This window comes from Spermophilus citellus (assembly GCF_964194105.1).
Source record: "Spermophilus citellus genome assembly, chromosome: 3".
Lineage (NCBI taxonomy): Eukaryota > Metazoa > Chordata > Mammalia > Rodentia > Sciuridae > Spermophilus > Spermophilus citellus.
The window spans coordinates 81,378,141-81,395,711 of NC_138184.1; the positions used below are offsets into that span (position 1 = coordinate 81,378,141).

The following is a 17,571-nucleotide window of genomic DNA, read 5'->3' on the forward strand; positions in this document are numbered from 1 at the left end:
TTATTATTTAATTTTATTCATTTATTTTATTGTTTTTTATTTATTTACATATTTATTTATTTTGGGGGGTGGCACTGGGGATTGAGCCCAGGTGCGCTTAACCCGGGAGCTATATCCCCACCCTTCTTATTTTGAGACAAGTTCTCTCCAAGCTTGTGGGGCACATTTCCTCCATTTGACAGATAACAAAATCCAGGCCCAGAGAAGCTAAGCGTCTCACATGGGGCTGCACCGCAAACAGGCTAGCCAGAACTGGGATCTCCTGGCTGCCAGGGTAGGGTTGCTTCCTCCGGACTTTGTCACCGATTTCCCCGTGGGCAGCGGGGGAGCCCCGCGGGAGGGCCGGCACACCTCCCTGGGTCCAGCTGCAGGTGCGCTGACCCGGGCTGGGCAGCGGGCGCGGCCGCCACAGGGGACGGAGGGGAGGAGGAAAACGGGAAACGAAACCGAAACTCGGAGAGTGGCACTCGCGGCGCTGGACGGGAACCAGACAAGGACCGGGACGGCAGCGCAGGTGCCTCAGCGCATCCCCAGGACCCGGCGATCTGCCGGGTCGGGGAGGCTCAGCCAGCGACATGGACGTGTACGGCACCGCGGCCGCCGCGCTCGACAGGCTGGTGACCCGCCGCCTGCAGCCGCCGCCCGAGTTCGTGGGGGCTGCGCGGCGCGCGCTGGGCGCCCTGGACGCCGCCCTCAGGGAGCGCGGGGGCCGCCGAGGGGGTGCCGGGCCGACGCTGCGGGTGCTGAAGACCGTCAAGGTGAGTGGCCTGGGGACACTGCGGGACCCCTCGGGGACTTGGCCTGTGGATGGGGCGACTCCTGGTACAGCCTCAGGGTGCTTGCTAACACACACACACACACACACACACACACACCAGGACGAGCCCCGAGGGCATGGGCTGCTCTATTCTATTGGATGGAACCCAGGGACCCCGACCCCTGAGCCATGTCCCCAACCCTATTTGGTATTTTCTTTAGCCACAGGCTCTCAATGAGTGGCTTAGGGTCTCCCTTGTGCTGAGGCTGGCTTTGAACGCCCCATCCTCCTGCCTCAGCCTCCCCAGCTGATGGGATGACAGGCTCCACAGGTTTAATCTCAGCCCCACCTCTCCTTAGCTGAGTGTCCTTAGCAAGTGACTGCACCTCTCTGAGCGGCTTTTTCTAGTCTGTGAGCTGGGGTGGTAGGAGATGTAGCTCATAGAGTCATTATGAGGATTTTCGTAGGGGGCATCTGTAAACTTCAGTTCCAGAACCCAGCCCCCCAGGAAGGGCCTTGGAGAGTGGCCCTTTCCAGGGCTGGACAGAGCGGTAGGAGATGAGCCTGTGGCTTCTGGCTGGACCAGAAAGCAAAGAGAAGAGTCCCCAGCCTCCGGAGCCATGTCAGAATGACCCTTGAGGGGCTCCCCTGCTGGGTCATCCCCACCAAAAGTGTTTCCAGACATTGCCAAAGTCCCGCTAGGGACACCACTGCCTGCTCCCGGGAATCGCCATCGGCCTACTCGAGAAGGAGTGTGGGTGAAATCACACCCAGAGGAAAGGGGGGTGCCAGAAATGGGGTGCAAGGCAAATTCAGGCTCCTCCCTGCTTTTGCCGAGGTTAGAGAATCTTCACAACAAAACTACTGTAAGTCAGTGATGTTAAGGACAAAGCCGTGGGACCCCAATTCCTTGGATGGAAGTCACAGCCCTGCCACCTCGGCTGGCTTCGGAGTGGGAGGTGGGAGCAGGAGGCCCCAGGGCTTTCATCCCCCACCCCCGTAAGTCCTCCCAAGTGGGCGCTGGCTGTAGGGGACTGGCATCGAGGTTGGGATAAGTACGGGTCCCAGCTGGGGTGACAGTTGGCTCTTGCCACTTACTGGCTGGCAGCTCTGTGCCCCCTTCCGGCCTCACCCTCCAACATCTGCTACCGATTGTCACCACATCCAGTTCCCTGCAAGACATCAGGGGTCAGATGCCAGGACAGAGCAGAGCAGAGGCTTGGGAGGTCCCGTCCCTCGTCCTCATGCTCGTCCTCGCCCTCGTCCTCATCTTTTGCAGAAACGCTGATCAGAAAGGGCTCAGACGTTCCATGAGCCACACCACAGTTTTGCACCCATCCTGAGCAAAGGGCTCAACTCTTGCCCACTAGTTTCTGGGTGTTTAGTAGTTGTTGCTTTGGGTACCAGGGACTGAAACCCGAGGTGCTTAACCACAGAGCTACACCCCAGCCCATCGTATTTTTCAATTTGAGACAGGGTCTTCCTAAATTGCTGAGGCTGGCCTCCAACTTGTGATCCTCCCACCTCAGCCTCTAGAGTCTCTGGGGTTACAGGCATGCACTCTCATGCCTGACTCTTCTGGTTGTTTTTAAAGTGAGTTGCCAACATTTGAAAATCGTGAACTGATGTGTTAAAATTGCTTCTTTTGGAAACTCAGAGCTGGCTGCCTTGGCCACATTCCCTCACGGCACCAAATGCCTGGAACTGACAGCCCCAGTCTCCACCCAGCCCGGTTGCCCTGAGAGCTGGTGGACGTGAGTGGTGGAGAGAGCCGGATTCTCCCATTGCCGTTCCCTTCACAGGAAGGCTCCTTTGGCCGGGGCACAGCTCTCAGGGGTGGCTGCGACTCTGAACTTGTCATCTTCTTTGGCTGCTTCGAAAGCTATGAGGACCAGAGGGGCCGTCGTGCGGAGATCCTCCAGGAGATGCAGGGGCTACTGGACGCCTGGTGTCAAGACCGCATCCCGGGCCTGCGCCTCCAGTTTCCTGAGCAGAACATGCCCGGGGTCTTGTGGTTCCAGCTGGTATCGGAGGATCGTGAAAACTGGATGGATGTCAAACTGGTGCCTGCCTTTGACGCCCTGGGTGAGGGGTCCCCGGCTCACTCCAGCGTTGGGGGAGGATTCCTGGGGGCAAGACAGGTCATCCAGTTCTGGCCCTGACACTAACTTGCTGGGCCACCTGGGCAAGGCTATACCTGTCTCTGAGCCTTGGCTCCTTGAATAAGCACGGCGGGTTCGGACCAGAGGGGCCCGAGAAGGGTCTGTGGTCCTGGGTGGAGGGGCTGGTCCCCCACCCAGGCACCTCAGGTTCCTTCAGCTGCTCCCCCAGTGCCTCCCACCCGAATTCTCCCTACTCCCTCCCAGTGCCCAGCAGAGCTGGGCCTGCGTCCTTAGTGCCCATCCTAACTCAGTGCTTTATGTCCCCAGGGACGCTGAGTCCTGGAATCAAACCCAAACCTGAGGTCTACGCAACCCTCCTCAACAGCAGCTGCCAGGGCGGTGAGCACGCGGCCTGCTTTGCTGAGCTGCGGAGGAACTTCGTCAACACTCGCCCGGTCAAACTCAAGAACCTGATCCTGCTTGTGAAGCACTGGTTCCGCCAGGTGAAGCTCTGCCAAGGTTCTGGCTCCAGACGTTTGACTTCTCCATGCTTTCATAATAGTGGAAATATTTTCTTATTTTTAGTGACCTTTTGTGGCCTCTTTCTGGAATATGCCTGCTCATGTCCTTTGTCCGTTATCTTCTTTCATAGCTGTCTTCTTCTTATTGATTTGTTGAAGCTCTTTATATATTATGAATGCTAATTCTTATTTACTTGATATAGTGCAAATGTATTCTCTTCGTCTGTGGCTTGTATTTTGCTTTGCTTAAAGGTCATTTGTCAGCAAAAGTTTTCAAATTTTAATGTAATCAGGTGTAGTCATCTTTTCTTAAGTTATTTGTTCTTTCCGTGTCTGAAGTCTTTCCTTTCCTGACTTCCCAACATGACTCTCCCTCGTTGCCTTCCAAAAGGCTTGTTTTCCACATTCAGGGCTTTGTCTAGTCTGGAATATTCTACATACGGCATGAGGTAATGTGGAGTTTGTAAGCTTCCTAGCCCAGCCTCAGGAATACCCATCTGCCCTATTCATGCTTTACTGTGCCTGGAGATGAGGGACAAGCTTCCCCAAAATCTTGAGCCACATAGCTTGGTCCCCCCCACTGGACCACCCATCATAGGGAGGTCTGGGTAGGAGAAAGTTCTGATTCCGGTTCTGGCTCTGATACTGATCTGCTGTGTGACCCTGGACAAGTTCCTAACCTCCTCTGGACTTCTTCCTCTACTTGTATATAAAAGGTGCATCGGTCTTTCTCGGGTCCTTCCCTCATAGATAGGATTCTTTGGGGACAGGAAATGCTCGCAGCCTGGTGCTTGTTAAAAGGGCAGACTAGCCAGGCCGCCCAGGTGCTGGGAGGACGCCAGCAGGATCCGGTTCTGGGCACACGTGTGTTCGCACCCCAGAGACAGGGTGGGCAGAGAGAGCAGGGCTGCTGGGGCCACCAGCCAGGCAGGTCACCGAGGAAGTCAGAGCACCCCCTCTCGAGTGGCTCTGCCAGCCCAGAAGCTGCAACTCTGTCCAAGGCATAGAGCCGGTCACTCCTAGAAATGTGGACCCCCAGATACGTGGCCCAGAAACAGGAGTCATGTGTCTGCACGGGGACGAGGGCTGGGTGGACGGCCGACCCGCCCCACTCGGGCCTGGTGCCCTGCTCCGTGGGTGCCAACGGCCTCCTCCTCTCCAGTCGGCCATCTGGCCAGCACCCCGGATCTGTGGGGGGGGGGTAGACAGTCCCGGGTCCTGCTGGCTCCGCCCTGGTGACCCCTTGCCCCCGGGGAGACAGGCCAGCTGCTGTGGGAGCTGGGGTGGGACTTGGTCCCGCTCCCTCCCCAGGCTCAGCCTGCGGGGACCCCAGCCCCGAGGCACAGCCACCAGGGGCCTACGAGCGGCCTTCCCCCTCCCTCCACCCTGCTCACAGGTGTTCCAGGAGGAGGCGAGGAGCAGGCCGCTGCCCCCGGTCTACGCCCTGGAGCTGCTGACCATCTTCGCCTGGGAGCGGGGCTGTGGGAAGGACGCCTTCAGCCTGGCCCAGGGGTTCCGGTCTGTCCTGGGCCTGATCCAGCAGTACCAGGGCCTGCGTGTTTTCTGGACCATCAACTACAGCCTCGAGGACCCTACAGTCGGAGATTTCTTGCGGAGGCAGCTGGAGAGACCCAGGTACGTCCTCACACCCGCCACGTGCTCTCCTGTCCCTGGGCCTCGCAGAGCTGACGGACAGTGCTGGAGCAGGGGTGCTGCCCGGCTGCACCTTAGGACTCCCCAGGTGATCCTTTTTCACTTGTGAAAAAATCTCACAATGCCTGGGCCACATGTTGTGTGTGTGAAGGTTTCGCTGACAGATAACATGCTCATTTAGAGGACCGTCTACAAAGGGCTATGAAACCACCACCCAGAGTCACAGAATACTCCCAGCACCCCCGTGAGTCCTTCCTGGTCAGCGACACACAAGATAAACCCCATTCTGATTTTCATCAGTCCAGTTTTGCCTGGTTTTAAATCTGATTTGAATAGAGTCATGCACTATGTCCATTTGTGCCTGGTTTTCATTTTCTCAACATTAAGTCATTGAGTTCCATTCATTTAATTGAGTTCATTCTTTTTCATTGCTGCTTAGTATTCCATAGTAGGGACTTAGGACAATATGATTTCCAGTCTACTGAAGATAGCTAATTGGATTGCTCCCAGTTGGCAGCTATGCTGATATACACATGTGTCTTGCATGTGTCTTGATGTGTATGCATCAAATGGATGTAGACCTAGGAATGGAATTGCTAAAGCACAGGGTGTAATTCAGAGTTCCCAGCAATTGTCCTTGTATCTTGGGTTCCTAATATGCAGCCAGGGTTCAGAACCCTGGCTCCAAATTCATCTCTACAACAGTCCATCAAAGTGAGCCTTGTTATCTTCATTTTCAAATGAGAAGACTGAGGCTCAGAGAAGGAAAGTCATCTGCCCCAGGTCACACAGCTGGAAAATAACTAACCTGGGATTGTAACCAGCTCTGCCTGACTCCAGAGCCCTGGTGACCTTCTTGCTAACTGAACCTTGTCTCTCTGGAACTGCAGGCCTGTGATACTGGACCCTGCTGACCCCACATGGGACGTGGGCAGTGGCACAGCCTGGCACTGGGATGTGCTGGCCCAGGAGGCCCGGACGTGCTGTCACCACCCGTGCTTTCTGGAGGCAGCTGGGAGCCCCGTGCAGCCCTGGGAGGGGCTGGTGAGTTTCCCGGGGCCCTTGGGTCTTGCACCCTATTTATGCGTTCTGGTATATTTCTGAGCATCCGCGGAGCGCCAGGGCCACATGTCACAGAACAGAGTTGGAAGGTGGGAGCAGCAGGCATGGTGGCCTCTAGTCACCGGCTGAGGCCGTGGAGGAAGGAGGCCCCAGCACAGGGCCTCTCCCAGGCCTTTCCACCCACCATGGGGGCGCCTTCTGCAGTCTCCCCCCGGGAGGGCGCCTTTTTCTAATCTGTCCACAGGCACCGAGCCCCTCACTTCCCCTCGCGGAGCCTCAGTCACCCAGCTGAGCAAAGGGGCGGCTGATGGCGGCAGGGGGTGGCATGGAGACCCTGTGCGGTGACGCGCTCCTCCAACCACCTTCCAGGACCTCCCACGTGCTGGGTGCTCTGATTTGGGCCACTGTGTCCTGCGAGACTCTGACCAGGGGACCCCTGAGGACAGCAGGAGCCTGGACGACACTGTGTGTCACTGGGCAGGGGACAGCCGGCCCATGAGTCCAGCCCGGGAGCCCGCTGCAGCCGCCAGCAGCGCCCCGTCGGCCCTGGGCACAGCCTCGGCCTCTGCCCTGGCCCAGGTCCCCGCCAGGGAGCTGGATCGCTTCATCCAGGACCATCTGCAGCCCAACCCACGGCTCCAGGAGCAGGTGAAGAGGGCCATCGAGGTCCTCCAGCGCTGCCTCCACAAGAACTGCACCTACAGGCCCTCGAGGGTCATCAAGGTGAGCGGGGCAGGTGGGGACCCCATGGGGCCCTCTAGGGACGCGGGAAAGGGGAGAGGTTGCCTCACGTGGCCTAGGTCGGGCAGGGGGGACCCACGCCCTAGAGCGTGGCCGGAGGTCGACCAGAAGGCCCAAGGAGACCTTCACCCAGCCCAGCCCCAGCCTTGCCTGCTGTGCCCAGGACCCCGCCAACCCCATCGGGCAACATCTGTTAACCCAAAGCCACTTTATGATAATGCACCCAAATTCCCGAGGTTGAACACGGAACTCAAAGTGACAAACAGAAGGTGTGTGGGGTGCACTCTCCGATACCCCAACCCAGCCATCGAAAGCCGGGGTCTCGCTGTATAGTCCAGTGCCGGGATTTGTTTTGAATATTTAAAAAATAATAATAAAAATAAAACCACTCACACAGCAGTCATCACCTCCCTCCTGAGCTCGGGGCCCCTGGTTTCTGGGGCTGTGTGGCCTCCAGGGCTGTAGGACAACGTGGCCCTGGGCTGCCCGTCCTCCCCCTCCCCCCCTTGCTACCCGCCAGGGCGCTCTGTGGGGGACCTCTCTCCCTCCTTGAAGCCCTGGGTAGAGCAGGCTACCTCCCAGGGCCATCTTGGCTGGACGCCCAGCCCCACCCGCCTATTGGCCTCTAGGAACACTTAGCATTTTCTCAGGAACCACTGTGTCCCTGTCCCCCTCCCCAAGCTAGAAGGCAAGTTCCTGAGCGGAAATCTTTTACTTAAGTGCTCCCACCTGCCCCGGTGCGTGGAAGTGGGTAAACACTGTTGCATGATGGACGGACGGATGGACGGAAGGGCTGATGTTGACTGATGGAAACAGACCACAGAGCGCATTTGAGGCCCATCTGGTCTGGAGCCTGCCCTTGTACCTGCTGCTCCAGATGTGTGGTGGGCGCTGCTGCTGCTGGCCTTGAAGTTCTGGTCACTGTGGCTCAGAACGGCCCCACCTAACATGGCTGTGAACTCTGCCTCAGCTCTAGATAAAGAGGCAGGTGCAAGCCCACACAGCTTGGCTCTCTGCTGGGCCCCCAAGAGTCAGAAGTCAAAGGCTCGTGGGGTCTGGCCCTGTTGAGGTGCCCCAAGACCCATCATCAGCGAGAGAGCCACCTGGTCCCAGCTGTTCCTCCCTCCGCAGGGTGGCTCCTTCGGCAGGGGCACGAACCTCCGGGGTGACTGCGACGCTGAGCTCATCCTCTTCCTCAACTGCTTCACGAACTTCGAGGACCAGGAGCGCCACCGAGGGGAGATCCTCAAGAAGATGCGGACACAGCTGGCATCGCGGTGGCAGGACCCAGTCTCTGGGCTGCGCCTTACGTTTCCTGAGCAGAACACACCTGGCGCTCTGCAGGTCCAGCTGGTGTCTGCCGCCCCAGAGACTTGGGTGAATGTCAGCCTGCTGCCTGCCTTTGATGCCGTGGGTGAGGACGCCTGAGCCTGGGGAAGTGACAGAGAAACCCTGGGGACCAGGGAGCACATACAGGCGCCACCTACCATCCTCCTCGTGCTTCTAAGTCTCCCACTGAATCAGGCACTGAAAACTACTTTGAGGTAGTTTTGAGATCTGAGGCAGATCTCAGCCGATGTAGAGCTTTACCCAGATCTTAGTGAGGAAAGGTTTCAGGCTAAAGGAAACTAGAGATACGGCCCACCCACAGTTCCCAACAGTAACAGTTCCCCAGATCTGCTGGGGATTGTAAAGGAAATTTCATGGTATCATTTCCTCCTTTGCTTTAGAGAATTTACTTTAGGATTCATTTTCTGTCTTTTGGAAGTGAATCTTAGTCATTGTCAGTCCTAAAGAAATGCAATTATGGAGGCTGAGGAGGCTGAGGCAGGAGGCTCTGGACACAGGCACCACTGATTCCAGGCAGAATGTGGAGCAATCCATTCAGGCCTGTATATTTTGTACTCTGCATCCTGACATCATCTTTTGCTCTTTGATCTATGACTATTTGGACGTGGGTTTCCAAATGAAGGTTTGGAGTGTGGTTCCTTTGTTTCTTTAAACACTTACTATTTTTTTTTTTAACTTTACTCCAACAGTATACTTCACATGATAACACTTCTTGGTAATCTGCTGGAACTTTCCAGATTTAGACTTGAGTTAAAAAAGCTTTCTGTTTCCGCTTCCTGCTTGAAGGGTCTGATGGGTGTTCTCCCTCAGGGTCCACTGTCCTATAACCTCTGTCCTTGCTGAAGAGAAGTCTGCTGTCCCTTTAAGGGTCATTTCTTTGTTTGTAATCTATTTTTATTTGTATGTGTGGCTTTTTGCTTGGTCTCTCCCTCCGCTTTTGGGAGACTTTGAGACTTTCTTGGTCCATCCACAGTGTTCTTCAGTGTCTCCGTGATCCGTCTGTGCACGGACTGCTCCATTTTCTGTCTGGAATCAGTGGTGCCTCCTGTGTCCAGGAACTCAACCCTTCCTTTAGTTTTGGGGAAATGTCTCCCGGGGTCCTTTGCAATATTTCCTCTGCCCATGTTCCCTGTTATCCGATTTCTCTTGATGACTTCCCCGACTCTTTATCTCTAACGCCCCCCTCACGCTGCCTGCTTCTCATTGCTAAGATCTGTTTTTCGTTTTACTCTTTTCAAATGCATCTAATTATCTACCTATTCTTGATTGATTTTTTTTTAAATAAGAACTTTATTTTTTCATTTCTAGAAGTTTCTATTTGGCTCTTTCTCAACTCAACCTGTTGCCTGCCCTTGGACTTCATTTCTTCCATTGGGGGTCTCTGTGCCTCTTATCTTCTTGGATCACCTTAAACATGCTCTGTCTCTCAGATTGTCCTGTGATCACAAATTCTCCCATCAGTTGTGTCTCCATACCCTCCCCCTCTCCCACCCCACCCCTGGCTGGATCATTTCCTTGTGTGGTTTGTAATTTTTTATTGTGAGGAACTTTATTGTATGGAACTTTTATTTTCTTTCCTTTTCCTCTTGAAGTTCCTTCTGCTGTGGGCTGAAGAACTATCCCTCAAGGGACCGAGTTCTCATTTTGTCTCCAGCTGGGCTCCAAGGGCCTCACTCATTCCCAGGCCAGCTTAGGTGATGACTCCACAGCCTGGGACTTCCCCACCAGGCCGTAAATTTGGATTTCACAACTGCATCCAGCATTGGATTGGGGTCTCAGTTTCTCCTAGGGGACTTTTCTTCCCCTGTCCCCAGGGGCCTCTCTCTATTGGTGGGTGATTCTTCTGAGACACCTTTCAGGGAGAAAGGTCAGGCTTTCTTTCATTCCAGAATGAAGGAGAGGCTGGGCCTCAATTCCAGTTTCCTCTCCCTTCCTTGATTTTTCCCCCTCTCCTGGGAGATGACAACATGAATAATAGCAGTAATTAATGCTTATTGAACACTCGGTGTTTTAAAGCAGTTTGGAGCAATTTACATGTGGATTTCACATGCTTTTTATAATAGCCTTATAAGGAGGATGCTGCTTATGATCCCCAAAGACACAAATCACACAGCTTGGATTTGAACCCAGGATTATCCATCTTGGAAGCTCATTCCCTTAACTTCTATGTGAAAATTATTGGACTACCCAGTTCAGGGTTGATACTAAAAAAAAGGGGTGTGTGTGTGTTGGGGGGGTGGCTCAGTGGTAGAGCGCTTGCCTAGCCCGTGTGAGCCGCTGGGTTTGCTCCTTAGCACCACATAAAAATAAAATAAAGGTTTTGTCCACCTACAACTAAAAAAAAAAGTTAATGATAGTTCTGTTATCCAATATTGCAATATATTATGATTGATTGCAATGTCACATAATTAATGTTGAAATTAATTGCATTAATGAGCGTTATCCATTGCACTAATGGTGGATGCATGGTGCGTGCTGCTAGCTTCATTCCCAGATGCACAATGAGCGGTCCCACTTCCACAGGGCAGCTCGGAGCCGACACCAAACCTCAGCCCCAGGTGTACACGGCCCTGTTCAACAGCGGCGGCCACGATGGCCAGCACGCGGCCTGCTTCGCAGAGCTGCGCAGGAACTTCGTGAACACGCGACCCGCCAAGCTCAAGAACCTCATCCTACTGGTGAAACACTGGTACCATCACGTGAGTGCCCCTCGGCCCTCCCCCCGGAAGCAGTGCTGTCATGACAACTGCCTGGGCCAATCAGCTCCTTCCCTACACAGACATTTCCTCTTCTTTGCATCCCATTGGCCATCCCAAGCGGAAGAACCGCCTCTAGCTCCTCCCTTTCCTGCCCAGATCCGGAAGTCACTGTGTCTTTCCTCCATGAAGGCCTTCGTTTTCGTAGCTGGGGTTCCCCGTCCCTGTGTGGCCCATGGGTTTCTCCCCACTCCTCGCACTCCTGATGCTTTCCCACCCCAAGGCCCGTCAATCAACTTCTGCACGCTGCCCCAATTCTTGAGCATCCTCTGGAGGCCAGTGCCCATTCTCACCTCAGAGGCACTGATCTTGGGTTGACCTTCCATGACAGGTGGCAGCTCAAAATCAAGAGCAGCCAGGGCCCTCTCTGCCCCCAGCCTATGCCCTGGAGCTCCTGACCATCTTTGCCTGGGAGCAGGGCTGTAAGAACCACAGTTTCAACATGGCCCAAGGCCTGCGGACTGTTCTGGGGCTGGTCCAGCAGTACCAGGACCTTTGTGTCTACTGGACGGACAACTATGGCACTGAGGACCCAGCCCTGAGAACACACCTTCTTGGCCAGCTTCGGAAACCCAGGTGCACACCAGCTCCCCGGTGCCCGCCTCCACCCTGTGCTCTATGCCCACTGTCACCTGGCGTCTGTGTCCAGGAAGGCTCCCGGGTGGGCTTGGGGTCACCAGTCATCTTTCTTACCTCTGGACTTTGATGGGGAAGTGTGCACACAGGAGAAAACCAGAGCCAGTTTTATAGCACAGTAGGTGGCCATATCTCAAAGTGAGGGGCCACCGAGTAGCCAGCAGCCAGCTGGGGCTCCTTCTGAATGTGGGCAATACTGGGCCAACCCTGACACTGACACTGTCCCCAACCCTCACGCCTCTTCCCAGACCCTCCACATTCCCAACCACCTGCCCCCACCCCCCAAACTCTGTCCCCAGGCCTCTAATCCTGGATCCTGCTGACCCCACCTGGAATGTGGGCCAAGGCAGCTGGGAGCTGTTGGCCCAGAATGCAGCGGCCCTGGAGACCCAGGCCTGCTGTATGAGTGGGGACAGAACCCCTGTGCCACCCTGGGATGTGCTGGTAAGAGGCAGACCCTGGGGAGGGAGCATCGTTGGCTCCCCTGCCTGGTGCCCTTTACCTGCCAGTGTGGCATTCCCAGCTCTGGAGTGTTGGCTGAGGTGGTTACCACTGTCCCCTGTTCTGGAGAATGGACCTCCAAGAGCAGCACAGGTTGTCCCATCTCATCCAGTGCCTGAGAGACACAACATACAAAGACCCTACCTTTGTCTCAAGGTGGGACCAACTCTTGTGATGTGGGTCACGCTCCCAAGCTCCCTGTGGGATCAGGCACGAGCTCATCTCCTCCCACCCCCTTATTGTGCTACCCTTGTTCCCTGTGAGCATGGCCCCAATTAATCACGTGCCCAAGAATCCCCTGATCAGGCTGTGTCTAGGGAAACCAACCTAAGAGGTAAGCCATCTGCACCTCATGAAAGGATATTGTTAATCTAGTTTTCATTACTGTAACAAAATACCTGAAGCCAGAAAACTTTATAAAGAAAAGAGGTGTGTTTAGCTGCCATTTTTAGGAAATTCAAGGTCATGGTGCCAGCATCAGCTGGGCTCTGCTGGGGACCCATGTGATGGCATCACAGCCGCAGGAGACCTTGTGGGAAGAGGAGATGGCATCCTGAGACAGGAAGCCTGAGAGCTGCCGGGCTGGCTCACCCACCCCACCCATTCTCTCTGCAGCCAGCTCTCCTCCACCAGACCCCAGCTAGGGACCTGGACAAGTTCATCAGCCGGTTTCTCCAGCCCAACCGCCACTTCCTGGCTCAGGTGAACAAGGCCATCAACACCATCTGCTCGTTCCTGAGGGAAAACTGCTTCCGGAATTCTCCCATCAAAGTGCTCAAGGTGGTCAAGGTGAGTCCCCAGAGAGCAGCAGGCAAGATGGGTCCTGCTGGTGGCTGATCTCTCCCAGGCCAGTATTGGGTCTGACCCCTCTCTGTGCCTGCTGCACAAGGTCAGGCATATAGAAGGAGCCAGAACATGGTATGGGTGGATGGTGGAGGCAGAATCCAGATAAGCCTACATCTCTTGCAGTTGCTAGTGACACTCAGCTCAACAAAGGACACAAAGGAAAGCACCAACTGATGTAACTGGAAAGCCCTGGATTAGGCAGCTTCAGGCATAGCTAGATCCAGGAGCCTACATAGCATTATCAGGACTCAGCTTTTCTCTCCAGCTCTTAGATCTGCTTTGTTTTTGTTTCACTGTTTTAAAGCAAAAGCACAAATTTATTGACAACAGAGTGACAATCAATAGTCCGATTTCCATTCAAATCTACAAAAATGGCTCTACTTTTCAGAAGGGGAATTTTTTTTCTCAAAATTCAAGTTAAGACTTGGAATGGAGTCTCCTAGGCCTGGCTTGGGGAGACAGAATGGAACTAGTCAATCCTGGGTCACACGGCAGGTGGCCCCACCTGGATTTCAGGAGCTGGATGTGGGCAGTTCCCGCAGACATAACCAGGATGCTGACCCCAGGTGGGAAGGACGTGGGTGTGCATGAAAGATCACCTCATCCTGTGCACTTCACACAGCCTCCATTTACAACTGGACAGGCCCAGTGGAGACCCGGTCATCTCAATACAGTGTCAAAACGGAGGGTCCAGGCCTGCTGGCATGCTGTGTGACCCCAGGCAAATACTGTAGTCTCTCTGATTCTCCCTTCCTCGTTCATAAGAGTCGAGGAGGATGGATTCGTTGCCTGGTTTCAACCCTGGCTTCACCACATGATGCCCAAGTGCCATCCCACCTCAAATGAGGAAGGGACTCAGCTGTTGGCTGTTTTTAAAAGCTTCTCAGAAACAGTCAAGTTTGAGAGCCACAGGCCTGAGCAAAAACAGAGAAAAACTTTCAAATCCACCCCAGCCCCAAACCATGATGGAAGGAGAAGTTTTGCATTTGTTGAGGGGATTAACTCACTTCTAGCACACTGTGTTTTCTTCTGATCCTGCTCTATTGAAAGATGTGAGACACTTGTGGGGCTCCTAACTAAGGTTAGGACACTTGCCCAAGGTCACACAGCAGGTTCCTAACTCAGAATCCAGACCTTAAGTGCAGGGCCTCAAGCCATGCTTGTGGGGTTGACCTCTCCCCTGTCCTCCCCAGGGTGGCTCTTCAGCCAAAGGCACAGCTCTGCGAGGCCGCTCGGACGCCGACATCGTGGTGTTCCTCAGCTGCTTCACCCAGTTCACTGAGCAGGGGAATAAACGGGCTGAGATCATCTCCGAGATCCGGGCCCAGCTGGAGGCCTGTCAGCAGGAGCAGCAGTTTGAAGTCAAGTTTGAAATCTCCAAGTGGGAGAACCCCCGGGTGCTGAGCTTCTCCTTGACATCCCAGACGATGCTGGACCACAGTGTGGACTTTGACGTGCTGCCAGCCTTTGATGCGCTAGGTGAGGCTCCCGGGTGTAGGCCTGAGAAGGGGAAAGACAGGAGCAGACAGGCACAGTTGTAGAGGTTGTGCACTCACTGCACATCCGGGCTACATGGGTTCACATCACACACATTATCCGTGTGAAGGTCTATCACACCTTTCCTGGAGAGAGTCTGGAGAAAAGGGCACTTTTTTCTAATTTCCTCAAAAATGCTCTGTGTGATAACAGTGGCCTCAAGCCACAGGATCCTGGCCCCAGAAGTGCCACCAACATGCACTTTGCAGAGTGAAAAAAACCCCGAAATCTAAGTTCACTTGGTGCCTGAGTTTGGGAGAAGAAGGGGGGAAGGTTCCTGTGGAAATGTCTCTGCACTGTCCTGTTCCAAAGGGCAAGCTTGGTGCTCAGCAGTGCCCCTGAGTGCCACAGACCACAGGGGGACCTCTGCCCCTGCCCCTGCAGTGCGACTGTCCCCAGAGGCTTCAGGTCCAGGACCTGCCACCCATCTCTGCCCCCACGGAGCCCCCGGTGCCTTCAGGGCATCCCAGGCCACCCCAGGGACAGCCACTCTGGGGGGTCACGGACATCAATCTGGGTTGTGGCTGGGAGACTCTGGGCAATGGCGCCAAATGGCCTCCCCGTTGCCCAGGCCAGCTGGGGGCGGGCTCCAGGCCCCCCCACGCACAGGTCTACAGGGACCTTATCCGCAGCTACCACTGCGCCGGCGAGTTCTCCACCTGCTTCACGGAGCTGCAGCGCGACTTCATCGTTTCCCGGCCCACCAAGCTCAAAAGCCTGATCCGGCTGGTGAAGTACTGGTACCGGCAGGTCCAGGTGCGGCCCAGGGACTGGCCCCCACCACAGCCCCTGGCACAGTCCCAGACCCCTGGGTTGGAGGAATAGGGTGCCCTGGAGGGCCTCAGTTTTCCCCTCTGACTGATGTAACTAGAAAGCCCTGGATTAGGCAGCTTCAGGCATAGCTGGATCCAGGAGCCTATACAGCATTATCAGGGCTGACGGCTGCGTCCCGGGATCTGATGGGTGTGTAGGTGCTGGGGGGGGCATGGCCCCTCCGACCCCACCATCGCCACTCTCCTTGTTCCCCAGGGCCACAAGATGCCCAAGGGGAAAGGCTCCCTGCCCCCCCAGCACGGGCTGGAGCTCCTGACCGTGTACGCCTGGGAGCAGGGCGGCCAGGACCCCCAGTTCGGGATGGCCGAGGGCTTCCGCACGGTCCTGGAGCTCATCACGCAGTACCGCCAGCTCCGCATCTACTGGACCGTCAACTACAGCACTGAGGACGAGACCATCGGGGACTTCCTGAGACAGCAGCTTCAGAAGCCCAGGTCCAGGCCAGCCTGGTCCCCAGACCCCAGCTGGGGCTCCCCCCACCCCCAGGGCACAGAGCAGAGAGAGCAGGACCCCAAGTTCAACCTCAGCTACGCAACAAGTGCCCTTTAGCATCAGCGCGCTCCGGGCGAGCGGGAGAGACCTAGGCCAGGGACACTGTGTCCCTTGTTTGTCTGAAGCGCGTCGAGGGCAGCGCTCGCTGCAGAGCCACCAGGGAGCATGAGGCGTCTCGTTCTCTGGGTTTTTCCCGCCTCTGAAATGGGCACAGAGATAGAAGAGATGTCCCCAAGCTCGTGACACATGTCTAGTCATTGGGCAGAGGCCATACAGGGGGACATTTTAAAGACACTCATGATGTCATCTGCCTTAGTAGAGAGAGGAGCCTGATCGGCCCAGGATGCGGGAGGGAGAGAGGCGGCCAGGCTGGAGTGGGCATCAAGGCCTGCGCGCCCTGGGGGAGCACGGAGCCGAGGGGGATCAGTACGTCTGCCTGGATGCAGCATGGTCAAGGGGCCACTAGGCAGAGGAGCCCCTGAGCCCTGTCCAGCCCCTGCAGTGTCAGATACGGGGAGAGGACAGTCCAGCCAAAGCCACAGGGGCAGCCCTAGATATTGCTAGGAGTCACACTGACCCTGGATGGAATTGCAGACCCATCATCCTGGACCCGGCTGACCCGACGGGAAACCTGGGCCACAGCGCCCGCTGGGACCTGCTGGCCAAGGAAGCCGAGGACTGCATGTCTGCACTGTGCTGCACGGACAGGGACGGCACTGCCATCCAGCCGTGGCCAGTGAGGGTGAGAGCCTGGGGGGACCAGGGGGGCTGCTCTTTCCCCAGCCGGGCACCAGGGCTCCATCCTGCAGTCCCCGGGGACCAGCGTCTCCTGCCACACTCTCCCCCAGGCTGCTGTGTGAAGTCCAGGAGGTCAGTGGCTGCGCTGGACGGCAGGAGTGGACCCCAGCCCCAGTGGCTCTGCAGACCATCTCCCCCTCGCCTGCCCCCGGCCCTCCTGCTCCTTCCCGGGCAGCCCCCTGCCTCGGAACCCGTGCACAGGGAAAGAGGCAGCACTGGGGTTGATTGTGTCTCGGTGTGAACTGATCGATACGATCAGTAAGAGTGCAAGTCACAGGTTATAGACTAGTACAAAATACAGATTGTAGATATGAGATTTTGATAAGTGAGACGAGACCATTATAAAGCAGGACTGTCCCGGGCGGGCCTCGGACTCCATTTGTGCCTCCTATAAAACACTGTTGCAAGAGCCGTTTCTGAGAAACTGAAATAAAAGCTGTTTTCTTATTTTAAAAAATTGTCTTTCTGGACTTTGTACCCCACAAATTGTCCCCTACTCAGGGTGCAGCGGTGGTCTGGGGAGCTGTGTCCTGGGTGTGAGTGCCCCCGTGGGTCTACACGACTTTGAAGTTGACCCTGGCCTGCCGACCCCCCCCCCCCCGCCCAATTCAGGATGCGACTGTCCAGCACCTGCTGAACCCGGGGCTGTGGCCCTGGAGCGGCAGAGCTAATGCATGTTAGCTTCCATTTGTCACTTGGAGCCCACAGGTCCCCCTGGTCAATGTTTTATGATTGGCTGGCTCACACGACGACCAGCAAGTCTGAGTTGTGGCTTTTGTCCTCATATCCTCCTTGGAGGGACCAGGAAGCGGCTGTCCTCCCACAGACCTTGATCTCTGTGGTGGGTGACAGCCCCTGGCCAGGTAACTAAAGCTCTCTTTTGATTTGAATTGACTTGGGGAGTCTTCTGAAGCGGGTCCCCTAACCACTGGTCACGTCTGCCTGATGCAGAGGACAGAGGGCTCCAGGGGGCTCTTTTCTGTCTC

The 17,571-nt window shown here is 55.7% G+C and overlaps 1 protein-coding gene across 7 annotated transcripts; it reads left to right on the forward strand.

The window, feature by feature from the left end:
- Positions 1 to 447: 447 nt before the first annotated feature.
- On the forward strand, positions 448 to 17,007 carry OAS3 (2'-5'-oligoadenylate synthetase 3). Of its 7 annotated transcripts, none has more exons than XM_081287237.1 (16): positions 448 to 758; positions 2,560 to 2,842; positions 3,187 to 3,362; positions 4,777 to 5,015; positions 5,924 to 6,077; positions 6,465 to 6,818; positions 7,968 to 8,250; positions 10,710 to 10,885; positions 11,274 to 11,518; positions 11,878 to 12,022; positions 12,695 to 12,868; positions 14,119 to 14,404; positions 15,033 to 15,217; positions 15,491 to 15,728; positions 16,413 to 16,529; positions 16,636 to 17,007. In XM_081287237.1, exons 1-16 carry the CDS (start codon positions 576 to 578, stop codon positions 16,824 to 16,826), a joined length of 3,429 nt encoding a protein of 1,142 aa, XP_081143363.1. In that variant the 5' UTR covers positions 448 to 575; the 3' UTR covers positions 16,827 to 17,007. The 7 variants fall into 7 exon arrangements, with proteins under 7 accessions (XP_081143363.1, XP_081143364.1, XP_081143365.1 ...); XM_081287238.1 differs by having other exon boundaries at positions 7,968 to 8,213; positions 10,715 to 10,885; XM_081287239.1 differs by having other exon boundaries at positions 15,491 to 15,729; positions 16,382 to 16,529; positions 16,636 to 16,772.
- The last annotated feature ends 564 nt before the right edge of the window (positions 17,008 to 17,571 follow it).

Bases quoted from the DNA above. Each gene is read 5' to 3' on its own strand.
- OAS3 (XM_081287237.1), top strand. From the start codon at position 576: ATGGACGTGTACGGCACCGCGGCCGCCGCGCTCGACAGGCTGGTGACC. The intron at 3,363-4,776 runs GTGAAGCTCTGC...CCCTGCTCACAG, and splicing joins TGAAGCACTGGTTCCGCCAG to GTGTTCCAGGAGGAGGCGAG. The intron at 6,819-7,967 runs GTGAGCGGGGCA...CTCCCTCCGCAG, and splicing joins GGCCCTCGAGGGTCATCAAG to GGTGGCTCCTTCGGCAGGGG.